General features: G+C 37.1%; 3 protein-coding genes across 3 annotated transcripts; all 3 read left to right on the top strand.

Moving 5' to 3' along the window:
* The first annotated feature begins 2,909 nt into the window (after positions 1-2,909).
* LOC118032427 (structural maintenance of chromosomes protein 3) lies at positions 2,910-3,602 on the top strand. The gene is made up of 3 exons (XM_035037142.2): positions 2,910-3,135; positions 3,276-3,467; positions 3,577-3,602. The coding sequence occupies exons 1-3, from the start codon at positions 2,994-2,996 to the stop codon at positions 3,585-3,587; spliced, it is 345 nt and encodes a 114-aa protein (XP_034893033.1). The 5' UTR covers positions 2,910-2,993; the 3' UTR covers positions 3,588-3,602.
* A 5,738-nt stretch (positions 3,603-9,340) lies between these two features.
* On the top strand, positions 9,341-12,232 carry LOC118032424 (wall-associated receptor kinase 2-like). Its single transcript, XM_035037139.2, has 3 exons — positions 9,341-10,301; positions 10,481-10,621; positions 10,832-12,232. The coding sequence occupies exons 1-3, from the start codon at positions 9,422-9,424 to the stop codon at positions 11,983-11,985; spliced, it is 2,175 nt and encodes a 724-aa protein (XP_034893030.1). The 5' UTR covers positions 9,341-9,421; the 3' UTR covers positions 11,986-12,232.
* Positions 12,233-12,608: 376 nt separating this feature from the next.
* LOC140955925 (uncharacterized) lies at positions 12,609-16,841 on the top strand. Its single transcript, XM_073411264.1, has 10 exons — positions 12,609-12,859; positions 13,079-13,578; positions 14,013-14,150; positions 14,280-14,433; positions 14,521-14,746; positions 14,846-15,201; positions 15,349-15,628; positions 15,765-16,130; positions 16,232-16,411; positions 16,482-16,841. Exons 1-10 carry the CDS (start codon positions 12,609-12,611, stop codon positions 16,839-16,841), a joined length of 2,811 nt encoding a protein of 936 aa, XP_073267365.1.
* The last annotated feature ends 2,034 nt before the right edge of the window (positions 16,842-18,875 follow it).

Genomic DNA, 18,875 nt, shown 5'->3' with positions numbered 1-18,875 from the left:
TTGATTAATTTTGAGAGTTTTGAAGTTTGTATTTTGAGTTAATTGATGAATTAATTTGAAGGTTAGGAGTTGATTATTGTGGGTATTTGATTAATTAGTTGATTTTAAGAGATTGAATTGAAGGATAATGATTTTGAGTTATGATTTTGTTTAAATGGTGAAATTATGTTAGAAATCAGGGGATAACAGTAGGTGATCTGTTGAAATTCTGGGTTTGAGGTTGAAGATGACGAAAATTCAGTTTGGTCCCTCAATTTGTGAAAGTTGCAGTTTAGTCCCCGAACTTTGGAAATTTTACAGATTGGTCCCTAGGGCATAAATTGAGGTTCTGAACAGAACTGAGGATGATTTAAGGACAAAATTCCAGTATAATTGGGAATATATGATATTTTCAGTTTGGTCCTCCAATTTGACAAAAAGTATAATTTGACCCTAAAAATTTGGTAAAGTTCCAGAATGGTCCTTGAAGCATAATGATATATCCTGGACAGAATTAAGGATTAATTATGGACAGAATTTCAGTATGGTTATATATTTACAGTTCGGTCCTCAAAATTTGGTAAAATTATGTTTTGGTCCCTATTTTGGAAAATTGTCGTTTTAGTCCCTAAACTTGGGAGATTAAGCCCGGTTTTATTTTATGCATTGGGATCTTTTGTTTGATTTGTTTTTGAGTATATTTCATATATTTATTGTAGGTTCTCCTAACGATCCTTAATCGGATTTTTGGGTCTTTCGTCTGACATTCCTTTAGTTCAGTATTTTCCGGGTGAGTGGAATAATCTTTAATATGCATATAATATAAATAAATATGTATGTTGATTATACAATGAGTACAATTAGTAAATTTCTTGAATATTTATATATGTTGCTTTATTTTCCGAGTACTCATTTATTCTTGAATTTGCACTCGCAATCTGATAAAGTAAATTCTATTTGATATGATATGATATACGTTTCTTTGATAATTCTGTGAATATCTATTATGCCTTGATATGGGACTTGTCAGTAACTCCATGCTAACGGAGAATAGTTAGCCTGTGTGCACATAGTATTCTGTTACCTAGCTGGTGAAAGAGGCATCAGCCTGTGGCGATTGATCATCCCACAGTGGTCACCGACGGGTGTCATCTGGTCACCGACGGGTGTCATCTGGTCACCTTCGGGTGTCATCTGATCTCTGACATGTAATCCACTACGTTATGATAATATGTTACGTTATGATATTATGTTTAGTAAGTATATGTATATGTATATGTATATCAAGATAAATCATCTTGCAAATAATATCTGAAATATATGAAATGTATATTAAATGTTATTCCCCCTCACTGAGTTGGTTGAACTCACCCTCATTTTTTAATATTATTTCAGGTTCTTATTCTTAGTTTCTGATAGCAGTTGGACTTTGTTGAGTGTTTCCGCTTCTTCAGTTCTGGTCGGTATGCCTTGCTTGTCCGCGAGGTTTTCCTTTCAAGTTTGATTTGATGTCTTAGACGCTCCACTGTTACCTTGGTTTAATTAAATTTGGACTTTGACAATGTAATGAGTATTATGAATTATTATTTTTGTTTTAATAATTATCTTCCGGTTTCATCAGTATTTGAATAATATAATATTTCTGAATATTATGAGCCGCTGCGTATTTTTGAACAAATTGTTCTTTGATATGTCTGTTCTGAGGCTTAGCGTAGGTGAGGTGTCCTTTCGACACCGCTCCTACGTTGCCGGTCACGGATCCGGGATTCGGGTCGTGACAAGGTGGGACCCTATTTTGTAATTATTTTAGAATGTCTAAATGATTTAGAATGTGTAAATGGTTGAAGTCGTAGCTAGGGGAAATAACCATACGAGATTAATAATACAGTGAAAGAGGTTTTTAATAGAGGACATAAACATAGCTTAAAAAAAAAATTCCTGATTAATTTTTCTCTAGAGAAATTACAAAGAAAAAGGTGTAAATTTCGGACAGTCAAACATGCTCAGCTTGACATGTTCAGTGTTTGAGTATACTACTATATATGAGCCGAAGTCTTCTACAAATCATTTTCCTCACCATATTCAAATACAATAAATCCATATTCAATTCATCGTTGCGTCTCACAACACATTTCGGAGAGAGTTGGTTCGGCGCTTCTTTGTATACATATATTAAGTTGGGTGGTGGTATCTAGGAAATGATACTTCGGAGGTGGGTGTTTTTGCGTCATTGTCTAATGACTTAGGATGGGATATTTTTTAATAGGATTAAAATAATAATACAAGAAAAACAGAATATTTAAAAGAACTGGGAGCACAGACGTCGGTCTACAGCCGTTCCATGCCAGCTGATGTGATCACCATAAGATAATCAACGAAGAAGTTGAGAGGTCGGAGTAAGAGCATCACAGAAAGGAGTAAATAAAAAAAAATCATCAAAATATAACAATTAAAAAAAACAATTGAAAAACTAGCACCCTTTGAGTTTGTATTAATTAATCTACTAATCAATATACTCCTAAAAATATATTTTTAACATTATTATATTAAAATGATCTAAAAATATTAAAAAATTAATTTAAAGCACGTAGAAACAACATTTTTTAATTTTTTTTTAAAAAGTTTTGAAATGAAAAAACAAATGGACACTTGGTCCCTTGACCACTTCCAGGGAGCACTAGCGTGCAGTGTATTCTGAGGAGGGATTCTTGTCCTATTGGTTTCTTTCACATCATTTATTTTAGTCTAATTACATCACATTTGGGTTAATTTTGGATTACTACTAAAGAAAGATCAAAGAAAGGACACTCAAGACTTCATTGACCTGATCATCACTGAAATGCATGCAAATCTTGTTTTCATTTGTAATTTGCCTTCTATTAAATAGGGTGAGCAGAAGTATTTTGCCTACAGCATCTTCTATCCTCGAGAAAATGGGCATGCTCAAATTTAAATATCCTCAAGTTGGTTTTGGTATGTAGGTTTCATTTACAGGGCAAGGGGAAACACAATCAATGAAGCAGTTATCAGGGGGTCAGAAAACTGTAGTAGCCCTGACATTGATATTTGCCATACAACGATGTGATCCTGCTCCCTTTTATCTTTTTGACGAGATAGACGCAGCACTGGATCCCCAGTACAGGACTGCTGTTGGAAGTATCCTATTTCCATGTTGTTTTGCCATCTCCCTAAAGCTTAAATGGTTTCTATTTTGTGGTCTTGTTTTGGCTATTTAGCTATTGTTTATTCATCAGATGTAACCATTGGAGGTGATCCTTAATTGCTTTGTTCGCTAGACATGATTCGTCGCCTGGCTGATATGGCCAACACACAATTTATAACCACCACTTTCAGGCCAGAACTTGTGAAGGTTGCTGACAAGTTATATGGGGTGACACACAAAAACAGTGTGAGCCGTGTCAATGTTGTCTCCAAGGAAGACGCGCTAGATTTTATCGAGCACGATCAATCTCATAATGTCGAACGAGGTCGGACTATTTTTAACACTAGCATTTTCTTGTTTATTTGATATTTTCAATTGATTTTAGTGATGAACCATTACTGAAATGATCTGATTCATCTTTATGGCTGGTGCAGCCAAACTCTGATGGTCTGACGGAGGGCTGATAAATCGATCTATACGAGGATGCCGTGATAAATTTGTTTGCTGTTACCATGTTCTATATTTTCTTTTCTGGAATCTCAAGATTGTATAGAAATAGATGTTAAACAGCTCAGAGCTATATTAGCACAGCTTCTCATGTCTTTCTTCAATATTAGCATATATAGGAACTAGTTCAGTATCAAAAGTGATGGAAACCTTGGAGATCTGCAGCTGTGCGGATGTTTTACCTAGCCAAGTATACAAACCATGTTTTTCAATATGTTCTGTTATTTACATTTTGGAAAAATTCTCTTTCTCGGCACTGTTGCTGAATGGATTTCTACCGCTTCTAGTTGCATTCTCCCAATTAAAATTCATGCACAAGTTTTCTATCGCTTCTAGATGAATTCTTCTCATTTCAGTTAACCTTCCTGAACGGTGTTTTGAATGTTTTCCCACTACAAGAGCAGATCGAGCAATCTCTGCTGTCTATGACAATCTCGATGCTATTAAGGGTTCAGCAGATACCGATGAGTCCATTATTCTTCATCAGCATTGGTAGCAATGATATTCTTAGTTATTACCATTCAAACACTAGTGTACCCGAGCAAGAGTTCATGTCTGCTTTGGAATTTGAATGCGAGAAACACTTGAGGATAAGGTCCTCCTCTTTCCTGTCTGTTTGGTACATAATTCTATCATATTGTTCAAAAGCATACTGAATAAACTTTTCTGCCCTGTTGATTTTTGCAAAACCTACGTAAGCTTGGAGTAAGAAAGATTGCTGTGGAGTTAAGAGGTCCGCGGTGAAGGCATCTGCGACAAAATGCAAATCTCTGCTCGAATCGCCATGAATATTAATTTCAAAGAATTGGCTGAGGCATGGTTAGCCAAAACTAGTTCTTAAAGATCCCTCCACGACAGTAATTATAAGAGCATCTTCTAGGAATTAGCCAAATAAAAAATAATGATTTTAATCTCTTATTTTTACGGCTTCAAGGGAAGAGCTGCATTGGAGAGTTTAAAATAAGAGTTATTCCTCTGTATTTATTAAAAGTGCTAAAATTTTATTTAATATATTTTTATTCAAAAAAAAGGAGTTTTGATTAAGATCTTGTGTTAATTAATTACAATTAATAAATAGTTTTTTTAATATCAAATATATTAAAATAGAATTGATTTTTCTAAAAGATTTTTTTGACAATTAATTAAAGTGTACATATAGAAATAAAGAAAAACTACATTCACAATATTCAAAAACCTATTTTATTAAAATAGTATCTCCCCTTGTATCATTATTACATGCTTGTACAGTGTGTCAGTATAGTTTATGTCATTACGAACTTAAATTTGTAAACCATATTCTATTTTCTCTTAATGACTTAAATTGATTCATCAATCTAGGTCTCCACAAATAGAAAATAATAAATTATGATGTAATTGTAAATCTTTCTAAAATTGTATGATGCAATTATAGTTTTAGAATCTGGCATGACCCGGCAGGTCGACACAGGATCCGGTCAATTTAGGGCTGAAACATGGTTGAATTAAAAAACAATAGGGTAAAGAAAAACTCGGTATTACTCGGTTGACCTAGTAAAAAACATGATTGTAATCTATTAATTTTTATTTTTTTTATTTAAAATAATATTATTTTGATTTTTAAAAAAAAATAACTCGACTAACCGGCTAAAATCAAATAAGCTGATTAAAATTTAAAACCTAAATATTGAAGTAGGCTGGATCTAAATTATAAATACAATGATTAAGTTGTTGACGTGGACGTAAAGCAGATATGTTTTATAGATGAGGTAGACAAAATGAAATTTTCTTTTCCCTGTCTGTTTCTCCTAATGGTTTCTTTCACATCATTTATTTTAGTCTTCATGATTCATTAATTATTGGGGCCTCATTGACTCATGACTTCGGATGGGATATTTCCGAACTTGAAAGAATATAAATCTAAATACAATAAATCTAATTACGTCACATTTGGGTTAATTTTGGATTGCTACAGAAGAAAGATCGAACAAAGGACTCGCAAGACTTCATTGACCTACAAGGTAGCTAAGAGAGATTTCGACTATTAACCAAAAAAAAGACTTCATTGACCTGATCATCTCGGAATTGGTCATATGATGAGTGTTTTCTGTCAATCTCTCTTAGCTATATATTGTCTACCAGGAAATGAAGCTGCACAATAAAAAATTAGTGGGAGAGAGTTGGTTTGGAGAAGGAGCTTCTTTGTATACATATATTAAGTTGGGTGGTGGTGTATAGAAAATGATACTTCAGGGATATTTTCCAGTAGGATTAAAAAAAAAAAAATACAAGAAAGACAGAATATTTAAAAGAACTGGGACCACAGACGTGGGTCTACACCAGTTACATGCCAGCGGATGTGGTCACCATAAGATAATCAACGAAGAAGTTGAGAGGTCGGAGTAAGAGCATCACAGAAAGAAGAGTGGCTGAACCAAGAGGGGTTTTTTTTAACACAGTAAATTCTTAATTACATTTCAGGTCTTAGAATATATTTAAGAGGGGATTTCATTCAGATTTCAAAATTCGTAGGCATATCATGGGCTGAAAATGACGTGGGAAAGGTGCTGCCAAAGCTCCCATGTCCACGTTAAATCTTTCCCATTCCTGAGATAATTAAAGATATTGGTGGGGACACCAGGCTCACGCCACAGATTACACGAGTATATGAACGGAGACGACGTAGGATGGCCCAGCCTGTCACGCTTTGGTTGAGAGACTAAGCCCATTGGGCCTATCTCATTGTTGTTTTTATTTATTTAGCTCATTTGGGCCGGCTCATTGTAATTTTATTTATTTAGCCCATTTGGGCTTGCTCATTGTTATTTTTATTATTTATGTTAAACAGTTTGGTTTGATGGGCCGAGCCCAATAGCAGGATGTTCTAGGTTGAGACTATTTATATGCTCTTTTGTCATTTGGGAAGACACTTTTGAATGAATGAAAAAATGCAGATTTGCACATCTCCAACCTCTCTCCTCCTCTTCTTTAACTTCTTTCTTCTTTAAAGCTTCTTTCTTTTCTTGCTTTAATTCTTTTACTTATTGTTCCGCGTCAGATATCATTTAGTAATTTTGGTGCCAGTGATTTACTTCTAGTTTGCCATTGTTTTACCTTATGTTTTTCAAAGTGTTTTTCATTAAAATATATATCAAAATATTTGGCTGGTGCAGCCAAACTCTGATGGTCTGACGGAGGACTGATAAATCGATCTATACGAGGATGCCGTGATAAATTTGTTTGCTGTTACCATGTTCTATATTTTCTCTGCTGGAATCTCGAGATTGTATAGAAATAGATGTTAAACAGCTCAGAGCTATATTAGCACAGCTTCTCATGTCTTTCTTCAATATTAGCCTAGGAACTAGTTCAGTATCAAAATTGATGGAAACCTTGGAGATCTGCAGCTGTGCGGATCTTTTACCTAGGCAAGCATGCAAACCATGTTTTTCAGTATGTTATGTTATTTAAATATTGGAAAAATTCTCTTTCTCGGCACTGTTGCTGAATGGATTTCTATCAGCCTTCATGTCGCGCTTCTAGATGCTTTCTCCCAATTAAAATTCATGCACAAGTTTTCCTTTGGGTACGAAGTAATATTCCACGAAAATCATTTTTCTCACAGTCGCCTCCCCCTTAACCGGCGCGAGCATGTGTTCTCGATGAAGTCCATGGCACTACAGTTTTTCAAAGAGGTATGAAAGCCTTTTCAACCCCTGTTGTGAATGCTAGTGCTTTGAGCTAGTTTCTCCACTTTGCTGAAATCCTAGTTTAATGCTATTTCTTGAAATCACATGCAACTCTCACCTACGTAGAAAAGGTGTTCAATTACTTGAGGTCAAGGAAAGTCTTGAGTGTTTGACAGCGTATGATCTTCTACGAATTACTAGCATGTAATAAAAAAGGAAAAGAATCTTGAAAGAAGAAATTGTATGCATGGCTTGTCCTCTGCTTTGTTGCAAGCAAAACATCCCTTCTGAGTAAAGACGGCGAGGGCTTGTTTGGAAACGCTGCTGTTTCAATCGATTAAAAAAACAATTGTTCATTCTCAAAACGATTAAAAAAAAAAAGAATTCAAAAACCCTTAAAAACGCTTTGTGAAAAGAGAAAACAAACACGCTTTATGTTCATAATTCCCAAGAAGTAAATCTTCCAATGAGGAAAAGGGAACCTGGCTTGCAGAAACAATAAAATATTCCAAAATGGCTGCCTATGTGGTGGGGTATGCCGATAGAACTGTATTCTAAGTTTCTCCTATAGTTTCCTTCACAACATTTGTTTTAGTCTTCAGGCCTCATTGACTAATGACTTAGGATGGGATATTTTCCAATAGAATTAAAAAAAATAATACAATAAAGACTGAATTTTCCAAAAGAATTGGCCTCAGATTTCAAAATTTGGAGGCATATCACGGGCTGAAAATGACCTGGGAAAGGTGCTGCCAAAGCTCCCATGTCCACGTTAATCTTTTTCCCATTCCTGAGATAATTAAAGATATCATTTAGTATTTTTGGTGCCAGCGATTCACTTTCAGTTTACATTGTTTTTATTTTTTAAAGTATTTTTTATTAAAAATATATATTAAAATATTTTTTTTATTTTTAAAAAATTATTTTTAATATTAACACATCAAAACAATTTAAAAATACTAAAAAATTAATTTAAAGTAAAAACAATATTTTTAATTTTAAAAAAAACACTTTAAAATGAAAAAACAAATGGACACTTGATACAATGATTTACCACTTTTAGATAGAACTAATTAGATGGTCTGTGCTATGCTATGAATAATTTTTTTTTTATTGCATGAAAAATATAATGTTTGGATAATTGGTTCAAATGAGTTTAATAAAGTTAGTTAATTTAATAATATCGTTAAAAAATTAAGATTTCAACAAAAAAATAAACTCTTACCAATATAATAAAAATATATCTTCACAATATTCCCAAAATATCTCAATAATCTTATTTATTAACAAAGTAAAAATTAAATGAGAATATAATAATTATATATAAAAAATAAAAAATATGAAAAAATAAAATAAAATAAAAAATCAATTATTATTAAATTCTTAAATCATAATCCGAATTATAAAACTGAAAGCAATAAAATTGAATGTTGCTAATGGCCCCAAAGTCTGCGATTATTGTCTTGTGGGTTAATTTATGTGTAAAGTCCGAAGCTCTCCACTGTTTCGGCCGTGGCAAATACCCTATGGAGCCCGGCTGGTCTTGTTGAAGTTTTACTATGATAAAGTTACTGAGGAAAGAGAAGTAAATTTTCCATACCCATTTTTATTGAGGAAAGAGAACCTTAGCTTGCAGAAACTAGAAAATATTCCAATATGGTTGCCTTTGTGGGGTATAGTGTATTCTAAGGAGGGACTTTTCTTTTCCCTGTCTGTTTCTCCTATTGGTTTCTTTCACATCATTTATTTTAGTCTTCATGATTCATTAATTATTGGGGCCTCATTGACTCATGACTTCGGATGGGATATTTCCGAACTTGAAAGAATAGAAATCTAAATACAATAAATCTAATTACGTCAAATTTGGGTTAATTTTGGATTGCTACAGAAGAAAGATCGAAGAAAGGACTCGCAAGACTTCATTGACCTGATCATCTCGGAATTGGTCATATGATGAGTGTTTTCTGCCAGTCTCTCTTTGCTATATATATATTGTCTACCAGGAAAATTAGTGAAGCTGCACAATTCAAAATTAGTGGGAGAGAGTTGGTTTGGAGAAGGAGCTTCTTTGTATACATATATTAAGTTGGGTGGTGGTGTCTAGAAAATGATACTTCAGAAGAGGAGGGTGTTTTTGGTGATGATGTTGCTACTAGTGGCTGCAGTAACAGGAGCAACAGCAAATCCAGATGTGAGAGATGGCTGCCAAGAAAGGTGTGGGGATGTTATTGTTCCTTACCCGTTTGGGATTGGGGAACAAAGATGTGCCATGAATGAAAACTTCTTTCTAAATTGCACTTCCACTGATGATGGTCATCATGAACTGTGGTTTAGAGAGGACATGCCTGCTCGCAATATATCATTGCTGAATGGCACAGTCACTGTTGGCATTTTAGCATCGTTCGATTGCTATGACAAGTCAGGGGGACAGTCGCGGCTTTTCAATCAGTCTATCTCACTTGGACCAGCCTACACATTTTCAGACTCTCGAAATATGCTCACAGCAGTTGGTTGTGATACCGCTGCCACGGTGACCAACAAGGAGGAGACATTCGGGGCTGCTTGTTTCTCTTTCTGCACTGGAAATGTTACCATGTCAAAGAATAATTCCTGCTTAGGTTCTGGATGCTGCCAGACCTCGATTCCCAAGGGTCTCAAGTCTCTGGATATTACCATTGAGAGCTTTAACAATCACGAGGATGTTTCCGCATTTAACCCCTGTGGCTTTGCATTCCTTGAGGACAAAGACTCCCTTGACCTGTCGGATTGGCCACTCTCTCGTACTCCAAAACAAAATAATGATACATCAAATGTTGTGATCGAATGGGTAGCTCAAAACGAGACATGCGAAAATGCTCGGGCCAATAAGAGTTCATATGCTTGTGGCATCAATACAAATTGCTATTACTCTGATAATGGTCAAGGATATCGTTGCGCATGCAATGCAGGATTCGAAGGAAACCCATATCTTGAACAAGGGTGCCAAGGTAAAGCGACAGATGCCTTGAGTAGTTACGTAATTGAAATTAAAAGATTGTTCATTCTTATTCTCAGATATTGATGAAACAAAACAACTTCTAAATGCGTAGAACTTTTCTAGAATTTATATTGGTGTAGACTAAATTGTATTGAATTAAGGTAAACTCATAATTTGTTATGTTTGCAGATATTGATGAGTGCGAGTATCCTGAAAAATACACATGTTATGGTAAATGCCACAACACCATTGGGAATTACGAATGTAAATGTTTTCTTGGCATGCGTGGTGATGGCAAAGGAGGTTGTCAATTCAATACCATTATAGCAGGTAAATGTCCTTTGCATTTTTCTTCTATACCAGTGGTTGCTATTGGTTGCTTTGACTGCTTCCAGAGCTGCATCTTTTAGTACTCAGGGAACCAATAAGCTCCTGCTATTGGATTCTGCTTTGCATGAGATTAGCATAGCCACTAAATATGGCATGGAAACGTTTCTGTTCAAGAGATTCATTTGTTTTCCGTTGATTTTCTGTATGCAGTCATAGGCGCCATAGTTTCCCTGGTGATTATTTGTCTATTGCTCTTCATGATCTTGAGTAAAAGAAGAAAGGACAGGAACTTCAGAGAAAATGGGGGAACGGTTTTAAAGCATCAAAGAGTAAGGATTTTCAGTGAGGCAGAGCTGACAAAAGCAACCGACAAGTATGATGATGATAAAAAAATCGGGGAAGGTGGTTTCGGTTCAGTTTACAAAGGAGTTTTAGCAGACAATACAGTAGTTGCTGTCAAGAAGTCCAAGGGGGTGGACAAAGCTCAGATGAACGAGGATTTCCAACATGAAATCTGCGTTGTTTCACAGGTCAACCACAAGAACGTTGTAAAACTCCTGGGCCTGTGCTTGGAGACCAAAGTGCCATTACTAGTTTACGAGTTCATCTCAAATGGAACCCTTTCCAAGCACATCCATGACAAAAGGTCACAGGTATTGGCTTCCTGGAGCAATCGTCTGAGGATTGCATCGGAGGCTGCTCTTGCGCTTGATTATTTGCACTCTCTAGCAGACCCTCCAGTTATTCACGGAGATGTCAAGTCGGTGAACATTCTATTAGACGATAAATACACGGCAAAGGTAGCAGATTTTGGAGCTTCGGTGCTTATTTCTCCAGGCCAGACCAATATTTTAGCCACAAAGATACAAGGAACTTTGGGCTACCTGGATCCAGAGTATCTTATGACGGGTGATTTAACAGAAAAAAGTGATGTGTATAGCTTTGGGGTAGTTCTTGTGGAGCTTCTCACAGGGGAGAAGCCAAACTCAAATGCCAAGTCAGGAAATAAACGGAACATTATTCAGTACTTCAACTCAGCATTGGAAAATAATGATCTTTTTGGAATTTTGGATTTTCAAGCAGCTGATGAAGCTGAGATGAATGAGATAGAAGCTGTTGCTGAGCTTGCTAAAAGATGCCTGAATAGCGTAGGAGTAAACCGTCCATCCATGAAGGAAGTGTCCGAGGAGCTTGCTAAGCTGAAAGCCTTTAATCAGAAATCATGGACCCAGCAAAATAGCGATGAGACAGAGTACTTGCTAGGCAAATCATCACAATCTTTCCGCAACAACGCAAGTCCTCCCACGAGTCAATCCCAAACTGTCATATCCTTCGAGTTTGAAAACTACACCGATAGCATTTAAAATTGGAATTTGCCAAGGAATTTGCCAAGCGTGTACTAAATAGTTTGTTTGATTAAGTTGCAGCTTTATTGGTAGTGATTGAGTATTATTGTGTTACAGCTGGAATAAATAATGGTCGCAGAATATTCTGTTAGTAGTAACAGAATGTATGGCACGTGGATATCAGTTAGTTGTTAGTTGTTAGTAAGCATGCAAGTCATGTTAAGTTGGTATAAAAGGAGGAACAGTTGATGTATACCACACGCAAAATAATAATAAGAACTCATTCTTCTAAAATCTCAGTCTCTTCTTCTTTGTTTCTTCCATTTCTTCAATCTTGTTAAGCCAAGCTTAACAATTGGTATCAAAGCATGGTAGAGGGCAATAAATTCAAGGCAGTGAACGAAAATTGCAAAAGGTTGGAGAATCAACTACAGAGTCATCACCTAGAATGGTAAGAATCTATGGCTGAAAGTAAGGAATGTTGGCCAAAACGAGGTGCCAAGATTGATCAGCTGGTTCTGCAGATGGAGAAAATATCCACACGATTCCAATAATTCATTGCTTCTCAACTAGTGAGATAGGACATTGGAACTAGTTCCAGAGGCATTTTGACGACCCCATGCACTGATAAAGAAACAAGAATGCCTATTTCAGTCGAGAGAATCGCTTCAGGACACAGGAATCAATTCAGAGGCGAAAAAATGATGGGGCAGGAACTTCATAAGATGGGATACAACATACCATTACCAAGGGTGGAGTTGCCAACATTCAAAGGAGAGAATCCTCGGGGCTGGTTGCAAAAATGCAGAAAATATTTCAAGCTGAACATAATACCTGCAAACCAGTGGGTAGAAGTGGTCTCCTATTACTTGGAGGGCAAGACAGACGTCTGGTTTGAAGGATTAGTAAGGGAGAACGAATCTTGGTTGGATCGGGAAGAATTTACGTAGATTCTTTGCAGACGATTTGGCAACAAAGAGGACAGTGTGGAAGAATTCAATAAACTGATCCAAGATAAAAGTGTGGATGATTACATAGAGCGATTTGAGGAGCTAAGATCATTAACGAGTGTTCTTAATCCATCCCTAACAGAATCCTATTATGTCTCTAGCTTCATTAGTGGGCTGAAGGAGGATATCAAACCAATGTTGAAGATCTTGAAACCTGTAAATGTGTTAATGGCATTTGAACAAGCTAGGTGGCAGGAAGAGTCCAACAATGCACTAACTAGGAGGTTCAGACCAGTGCATCGCAGTAACACTATATTCAACAATGGAAGAGTGGCAAGCAATGCTCCATCCACTGTCTTTAGTGCCAATCAAATGGAAAGGGGAAGACCTCGCTCAAATAGCTTATTTGAGCAGAGGAAAACGCTAAGGCAATCCTTCAAGTGTGGGGACAAGTATACACCTAGGCACAGATGCAGTACTAAAGGCTTACATATGATTGAAGGGGTAAAGGAAGAAGAGGATGAGGAAGTCAAGGAACTGGATGACACAATGCAGGATGAATGCAAAGAAAGAAGATCGATTGATGAATTTGGACTATCATTAAATGCATTGGTAGAAAATGATACCTACAATACTATTAGAATTAAGGGAAACTGTCAAGGTAGGGACCTTATAATTCTCATAAATAGTGGGAGTACCCACAGTTTTATTAATGAGAGTACAATTACAGAATTAACTGTTGCCAAAAGTAAAACCACGTTACTAGCAGTAATTGTGGCTAATGGAAACGTCATGTTACGTGAGATGCAGAGCCTTGGCTTTACTTGGTTTATGTAGGGATACGAATTCAAAGCCAACCTGAGGGTACTGAAATTAGGCATGCATGATATAGTGCTGGTTGTGGATTGGTTGAAGCAGTATTCTCCAGTGCTCTTTGATTTCATCAAGTTGAGGTTATCATTAAAAAAAATGACAGAATGATCGAGCTAAAAGGAATAGTGAAGAGTTCTGACTTGCACATGATATCAGCAATTAAAGAGCAGAGTAGCTTCAAAGATGTGATTGTAGGAGTAATTGGTTAATTTTTTGCTATAGACGTGGAAGAGGATGAAAAACCAACCAAAGCTGTTGTGGAGATTGAATCCTTGTTAAAGGAATTTGTAGGACTTTTTGAAGAGCCACAAACTCTACCACCAGCAAGGAAGTTTGATCATAAAATTCTTTTAAAAGCTGGTTCCCAGGATGTCAACATCCGACCCTACAAAAGATCATTCATTTAGAAGGGGGAGATCGAGAAGCTAGTCAAGGAAATGCTTGCCAATGGAGTAATACAACAAAGTGTTAGTCCTTTTGCCTCTCTAGGTTTGCTTGTCAAAAAGAAGGATAACACATGGAGATTCTACATCGACTATCGACAGCTTAATAAGAAGACCATTAAGAACAAATTCCCTATTCCTCTTATAGATAATCTCCTTGATGAGCTGCATGGTTCTAGGTTCTTCTCCAAGCTAGACCTGTGATCAGGATATCACCATGTCAGAATGCATGAGGAGGATATTGAAAAAATAGCGTTCAGGATGCATCATGGGCATTATGAGTTTAGAGTCATGCCTTTTGGCCTCACAAATGCCCTGGCCACCTTCCAAGCATTGATGAATAGCGTACTGGAACCTTTCTTGCAGAAATTTGTGCTGGTCTTCTTCAATGACATCCTTATTTACAGCTCAACCTTTGAGCTGCACCTTGCTCATCTCAGGCAAGTGTTAGAAAAGTTAAAGGCTAACCAATTATTTGCCAAGAAGTCCAAGTATGCATTTGAGGAACAACAGGTAGAATATTTGGGGCATGTGATTTCCATCAAAGGAGTGGCCATAGACAAGAAGAAGATTAAAGTTGTAGCCAATTAGCCTATTCCACAAACATTTAAGGAATTTAGAGGGTTTCTTGGTTTAGCTGGTTATTACAGGAAATTCATCCGGCATTTTGGAATCATCAGTAAACCTCTTACTGACTCGTTGAAGAAAAACAATTTTGGGTGGAGTATACAAGCTCAACAGGCATTCACGGTTTTGAAACAAGCCCTGTGCGAGGCCCCAGTCCTCACCTTACTCGACTTCTTCAAGACATTTGTGCTGGAAACCAATGCATGTGACTATGGCTTGGGAGCTGTACTAAGCCAGGAGGGTAAACCGGTAGCCTATTTTAGCAAATCCTTAAGTTTGAAGCACCTTGGATTATCCCTCTATGAGAAGGAGTACCTGGCTATTCTTATGGTTGTGGAGAAGTGAAGGCACTACCTAGAACATGAACAATTCATCATCCAAACTTATCACGAAAGCTTGAAATATTTGTTGGATTAGAAAATTCACACTACAATTCAAAAGAAGGGCCTAATAAAATTGTTGGGATTGAGGTATAAGATATTGTATAGGAAAGGAAGGGAGAACATTGTGGTAGGCGCTTTGTCTAGGAAAACCAGTTGTGAACTGTCTGTTAAAGGTAGTGGGACCTTGGAAGCTATCACCAATATACTTCCTGCATGGTATGAAGATGTTTATGCATCCTATGAGAAGGACTGCAAGTTACAAGCCATTATTCTTAACAAACTGACAAGTGCAATAGGGGAACCTGACTTTACTTACAAAGAGGGAATCCTGCGATACAAGGTCAGGATCGTGGTTGGACAGGGAGGGCATCTTAGAGCTCAACTAGTAAAATTAGTACATGATTTTTATGTTGGGGTCCATGCTGGCATTCAAAATACCTATAGAAGCTGAAGACAAACTTCCACTGGTATGGGATGAAGGCTATGGTTAAAAAGGAAGTGGAAGAATGTAATGTGTGTAGGTGGCCAAGGTGGAAAAGGTGGCATATCCAGGACTGTTACAGCCCCTGCCGGTTCCTGGGGGTACATGGGAGGCCATTACCATGGATTTTATAGAGGGTTTACCAAGTTCAGAAGGTCAAAATGCTATCTTGGTGGTGGCGGACAGATTCATAAAATATGGACATTTCATTGCATTCACAGCACAAGACATTGCACAAGTGGTCCTAGATCATTTCTACAAATTCCATGGATTGCATGCAGTTATTTTCACAGACAGGGACAAAATCTTCACCAGTGTATCTTGGAAGGAGCTTATCAAGAAGCTGGGGGTTAGGATGTTGATGTGCACTGCCTATCATCCACAAACGGATGGGCAGACCGAGAGAGTGAACCAATGTTTAGAAACATATCTTTGATGCATGACCATGCATCAGCCAAAACAGTGGTTTCAATGGCTATCATTGGCGCAATGGTGGTATAATTCCAGCCATCATTCAACATGGGGCATGAGCCCTTTCCAGGCATTATATGGTTATGCTCCTCCTCAAATGGAATGGCTGGCACAAGAACTTACTCTAGTAGCTACGGTGGAGGAGGTACTGTAGAGGAGGGCAAGCATGGATCACACACTGAAGAGGCAGCTGGAAACAACAAGGAACAGGATGAAGCAAATTGCTGACAAGAAAAGAACAGGGAGGGAATTCGAAGAAGGGGATTGGGTCTTTCTTAAATTGCAGCCTTATAGGCAAAACAGTGTGGCCGTAAAAAAAAACCTTAAGCTCAATCCTAGGTACTATAGTCCTTTTCAGACCAGTAAAAGGATTGGGATGGTGGCATATGAGTTAAAACTTCTAGAGGGAAGTTTGATCCATCCAGTATTCCATGTGTCTTTACTAAAGAAGAAGGTTGGAGATGCAACCATAGTATCGTCCAAGCTACCAATATTAGATAAGGAAGGACGAATGCAAATCATGTCTTTAGCCATATTGGATAGGAAATTGATGAAGAAGGGTAATGGAGCAGCTACTGCAGTTCTGGTTCAATGGACCAATCTCTATCTAGAAGATGCAACTTGGGAAGATATGTCTGATCTATAGAAGCAGTTCCCAGATTGCCACGCAATTTTTGAAGCATCTTAATCGAGCATTCTTGTGGACAAGAAAGCATTTAAGGAAGAAGTATTGTTACAGCTGGAATAAATAATGGTTATAGAATATTCTGTTAGTAGTAATAGAATGCATGGCATGTGGAAATCAGTTAGAATCAGTTAGTTTTAGCTGTTAGTAAGCATGTAAGTCATGTTAAGCTGGTATAAAAGGAGGAACAGTTGAAGTATACCACATGCAAAATAATAATAAGAACTCATTCTTCTGAAATCTCAATCTCTTCTTCTCTGTTTCTTCCATTTCTTCAATCTTGTTAAGCCAAGCTTAACGTGTTGTCTCCAGGATCCTGAAAGCTCAACATGTTTCTGGATTTATCCTTTCTTTTTTCATCATGTAAAGTAAAAATTGTGGGTTTACAAGATAAAGATCATAATAAAGCGATCAACTTACCTTGCATGGTAGATTTTGTGGAACCATGGACCGAAAGGCCATTCCTGAGATGTGATCTAATTTTGATCCCAGTGATTTAGGACGATGCTAGACCAATTCAACGTAGCAATTAATTTGGACTTTGTGATTGTAGCAGACTTTCTGGACTTCAATAAGGAACCCATCTTAGGTTCACTTATTGATGGACTTGCTTTCTCTAGGAGAAGAGTGATGATTTTCCTGGCAAATATTATATCTCTTCACTATTTTTCTGACCCGACAAGTATTCATGAAGTGCTGTTAGCCTAGATAGCTCGTCAGATACTTCATGCTTGGCCTATTTACACCGCTGCTACTTGTACATCTTTTTTGCAAGCTCAGCAACCATTTCTATCCCCTCCGGTTCTTCTTTAGCTACCTCAAAACCTAAATTTTTAAGGAGATGATTGTTTTCCAATGATGAGATGAAAATGATGTTACGCTTGTCTCCAGGCATTAGAGTTTGGCTTATGTCCTGTCAGAAGTTCCACGAGAACTACTCCGAAGCTGAAGACATCACTCTTTACTGTTAAATTACCTGTCATAAGACACTCACTATCCAGGTAGCCAAAATTCCCCTGTATTTTTGTGGCTATATCAGCTTCACCTGGTGAAATCAGCTCTGAAGCTCCAAAATCAGCTCCGGAAGTATGTTCACTGTCTTGACATCCCCGTGAACGATTGGAGGGTTTGCTAAAGAACGCAAATAATCAAGTGCAAGTGCAGTCTCAGCAGCTACCCTCAAACGGTTTGTCCGAGTTCTCAACACTTGAGACTTTTATCATAGATATGATGAAAAGGGGTTCCCTTTGAGATGAATTTGTAAACTAGTAAAGGCTCTTTGGTCTGCAAAAATAGTCTGAAAAGCTTTTGACCACATTCTTGTGATTGACTCGTAGCCAATTTCAAGCTGAAATTCCTCGTTCATTTGAGCCTTGTCTACCTACTCCCTTAAACTTCTTGACTGCAAGCTGGGTATAATCTGGTAAAACTCCTTTGTATACGCAGCCAAAACCACCTTGGCCAAGTTTCTGATGATCATCATAATTGTTCGTTGCTTTTGCCACCTCTGACTCACTGTAAATTCTTTCTCGCTGATGCTTTAAAACCATGCCCCCATCTAATTTCTCAGTTCTCATACTAGGAGTAATGTGTGTGTATAGGGACGGATCAATTAATAAATAATCTAAAATCATGGAGAAAAACTTGTCAGAACTGTTAATAGATGTATCTTTGAAGCATAAGAGGTGAAGTTATCTAATCACAAGAATCTCAAATCCAAATGTTTGTTTATAGAGAAGTTATTCTGCATTTTAAGAAATTCAGCATGGGGTAGTAGCTGAATCAAAGGATAACTGCAGATTTACATGTAGAAACCAAGAATTAATGTGTGCTAGCTGTCCAGAGGGCTGAAGACTACCAGAAGCTACTGTGTTGATACCAAAGAAGACCATCTACTTTAGTCCTGATAATATTGCCTTGATCAAAGTTGACTGTATTTCTAAAGACTAAAAAAAAATATTTTTTTAGAAAAGCTGCGTTACTTTAAAATGAGAC

This window comes from Populus alba, chromosome 9 (assembly GCF_005239225.2).
Source record: "Populus alba chromosome 9, ASM523922v2, whole genome shotgun sequence".
Classification (NCBI taxonomy): Eukaryota; Viridiplantae; Streptophyta; class Magnoliopsida; order Malpighiales; family Salicaceae; genus Populus; species Populus alba.
The sequence above is the reverse complement of the archived record's forward strand: the minus strand, read 5'-3'. Positions and strand labels throughout refer to the sequence as shown.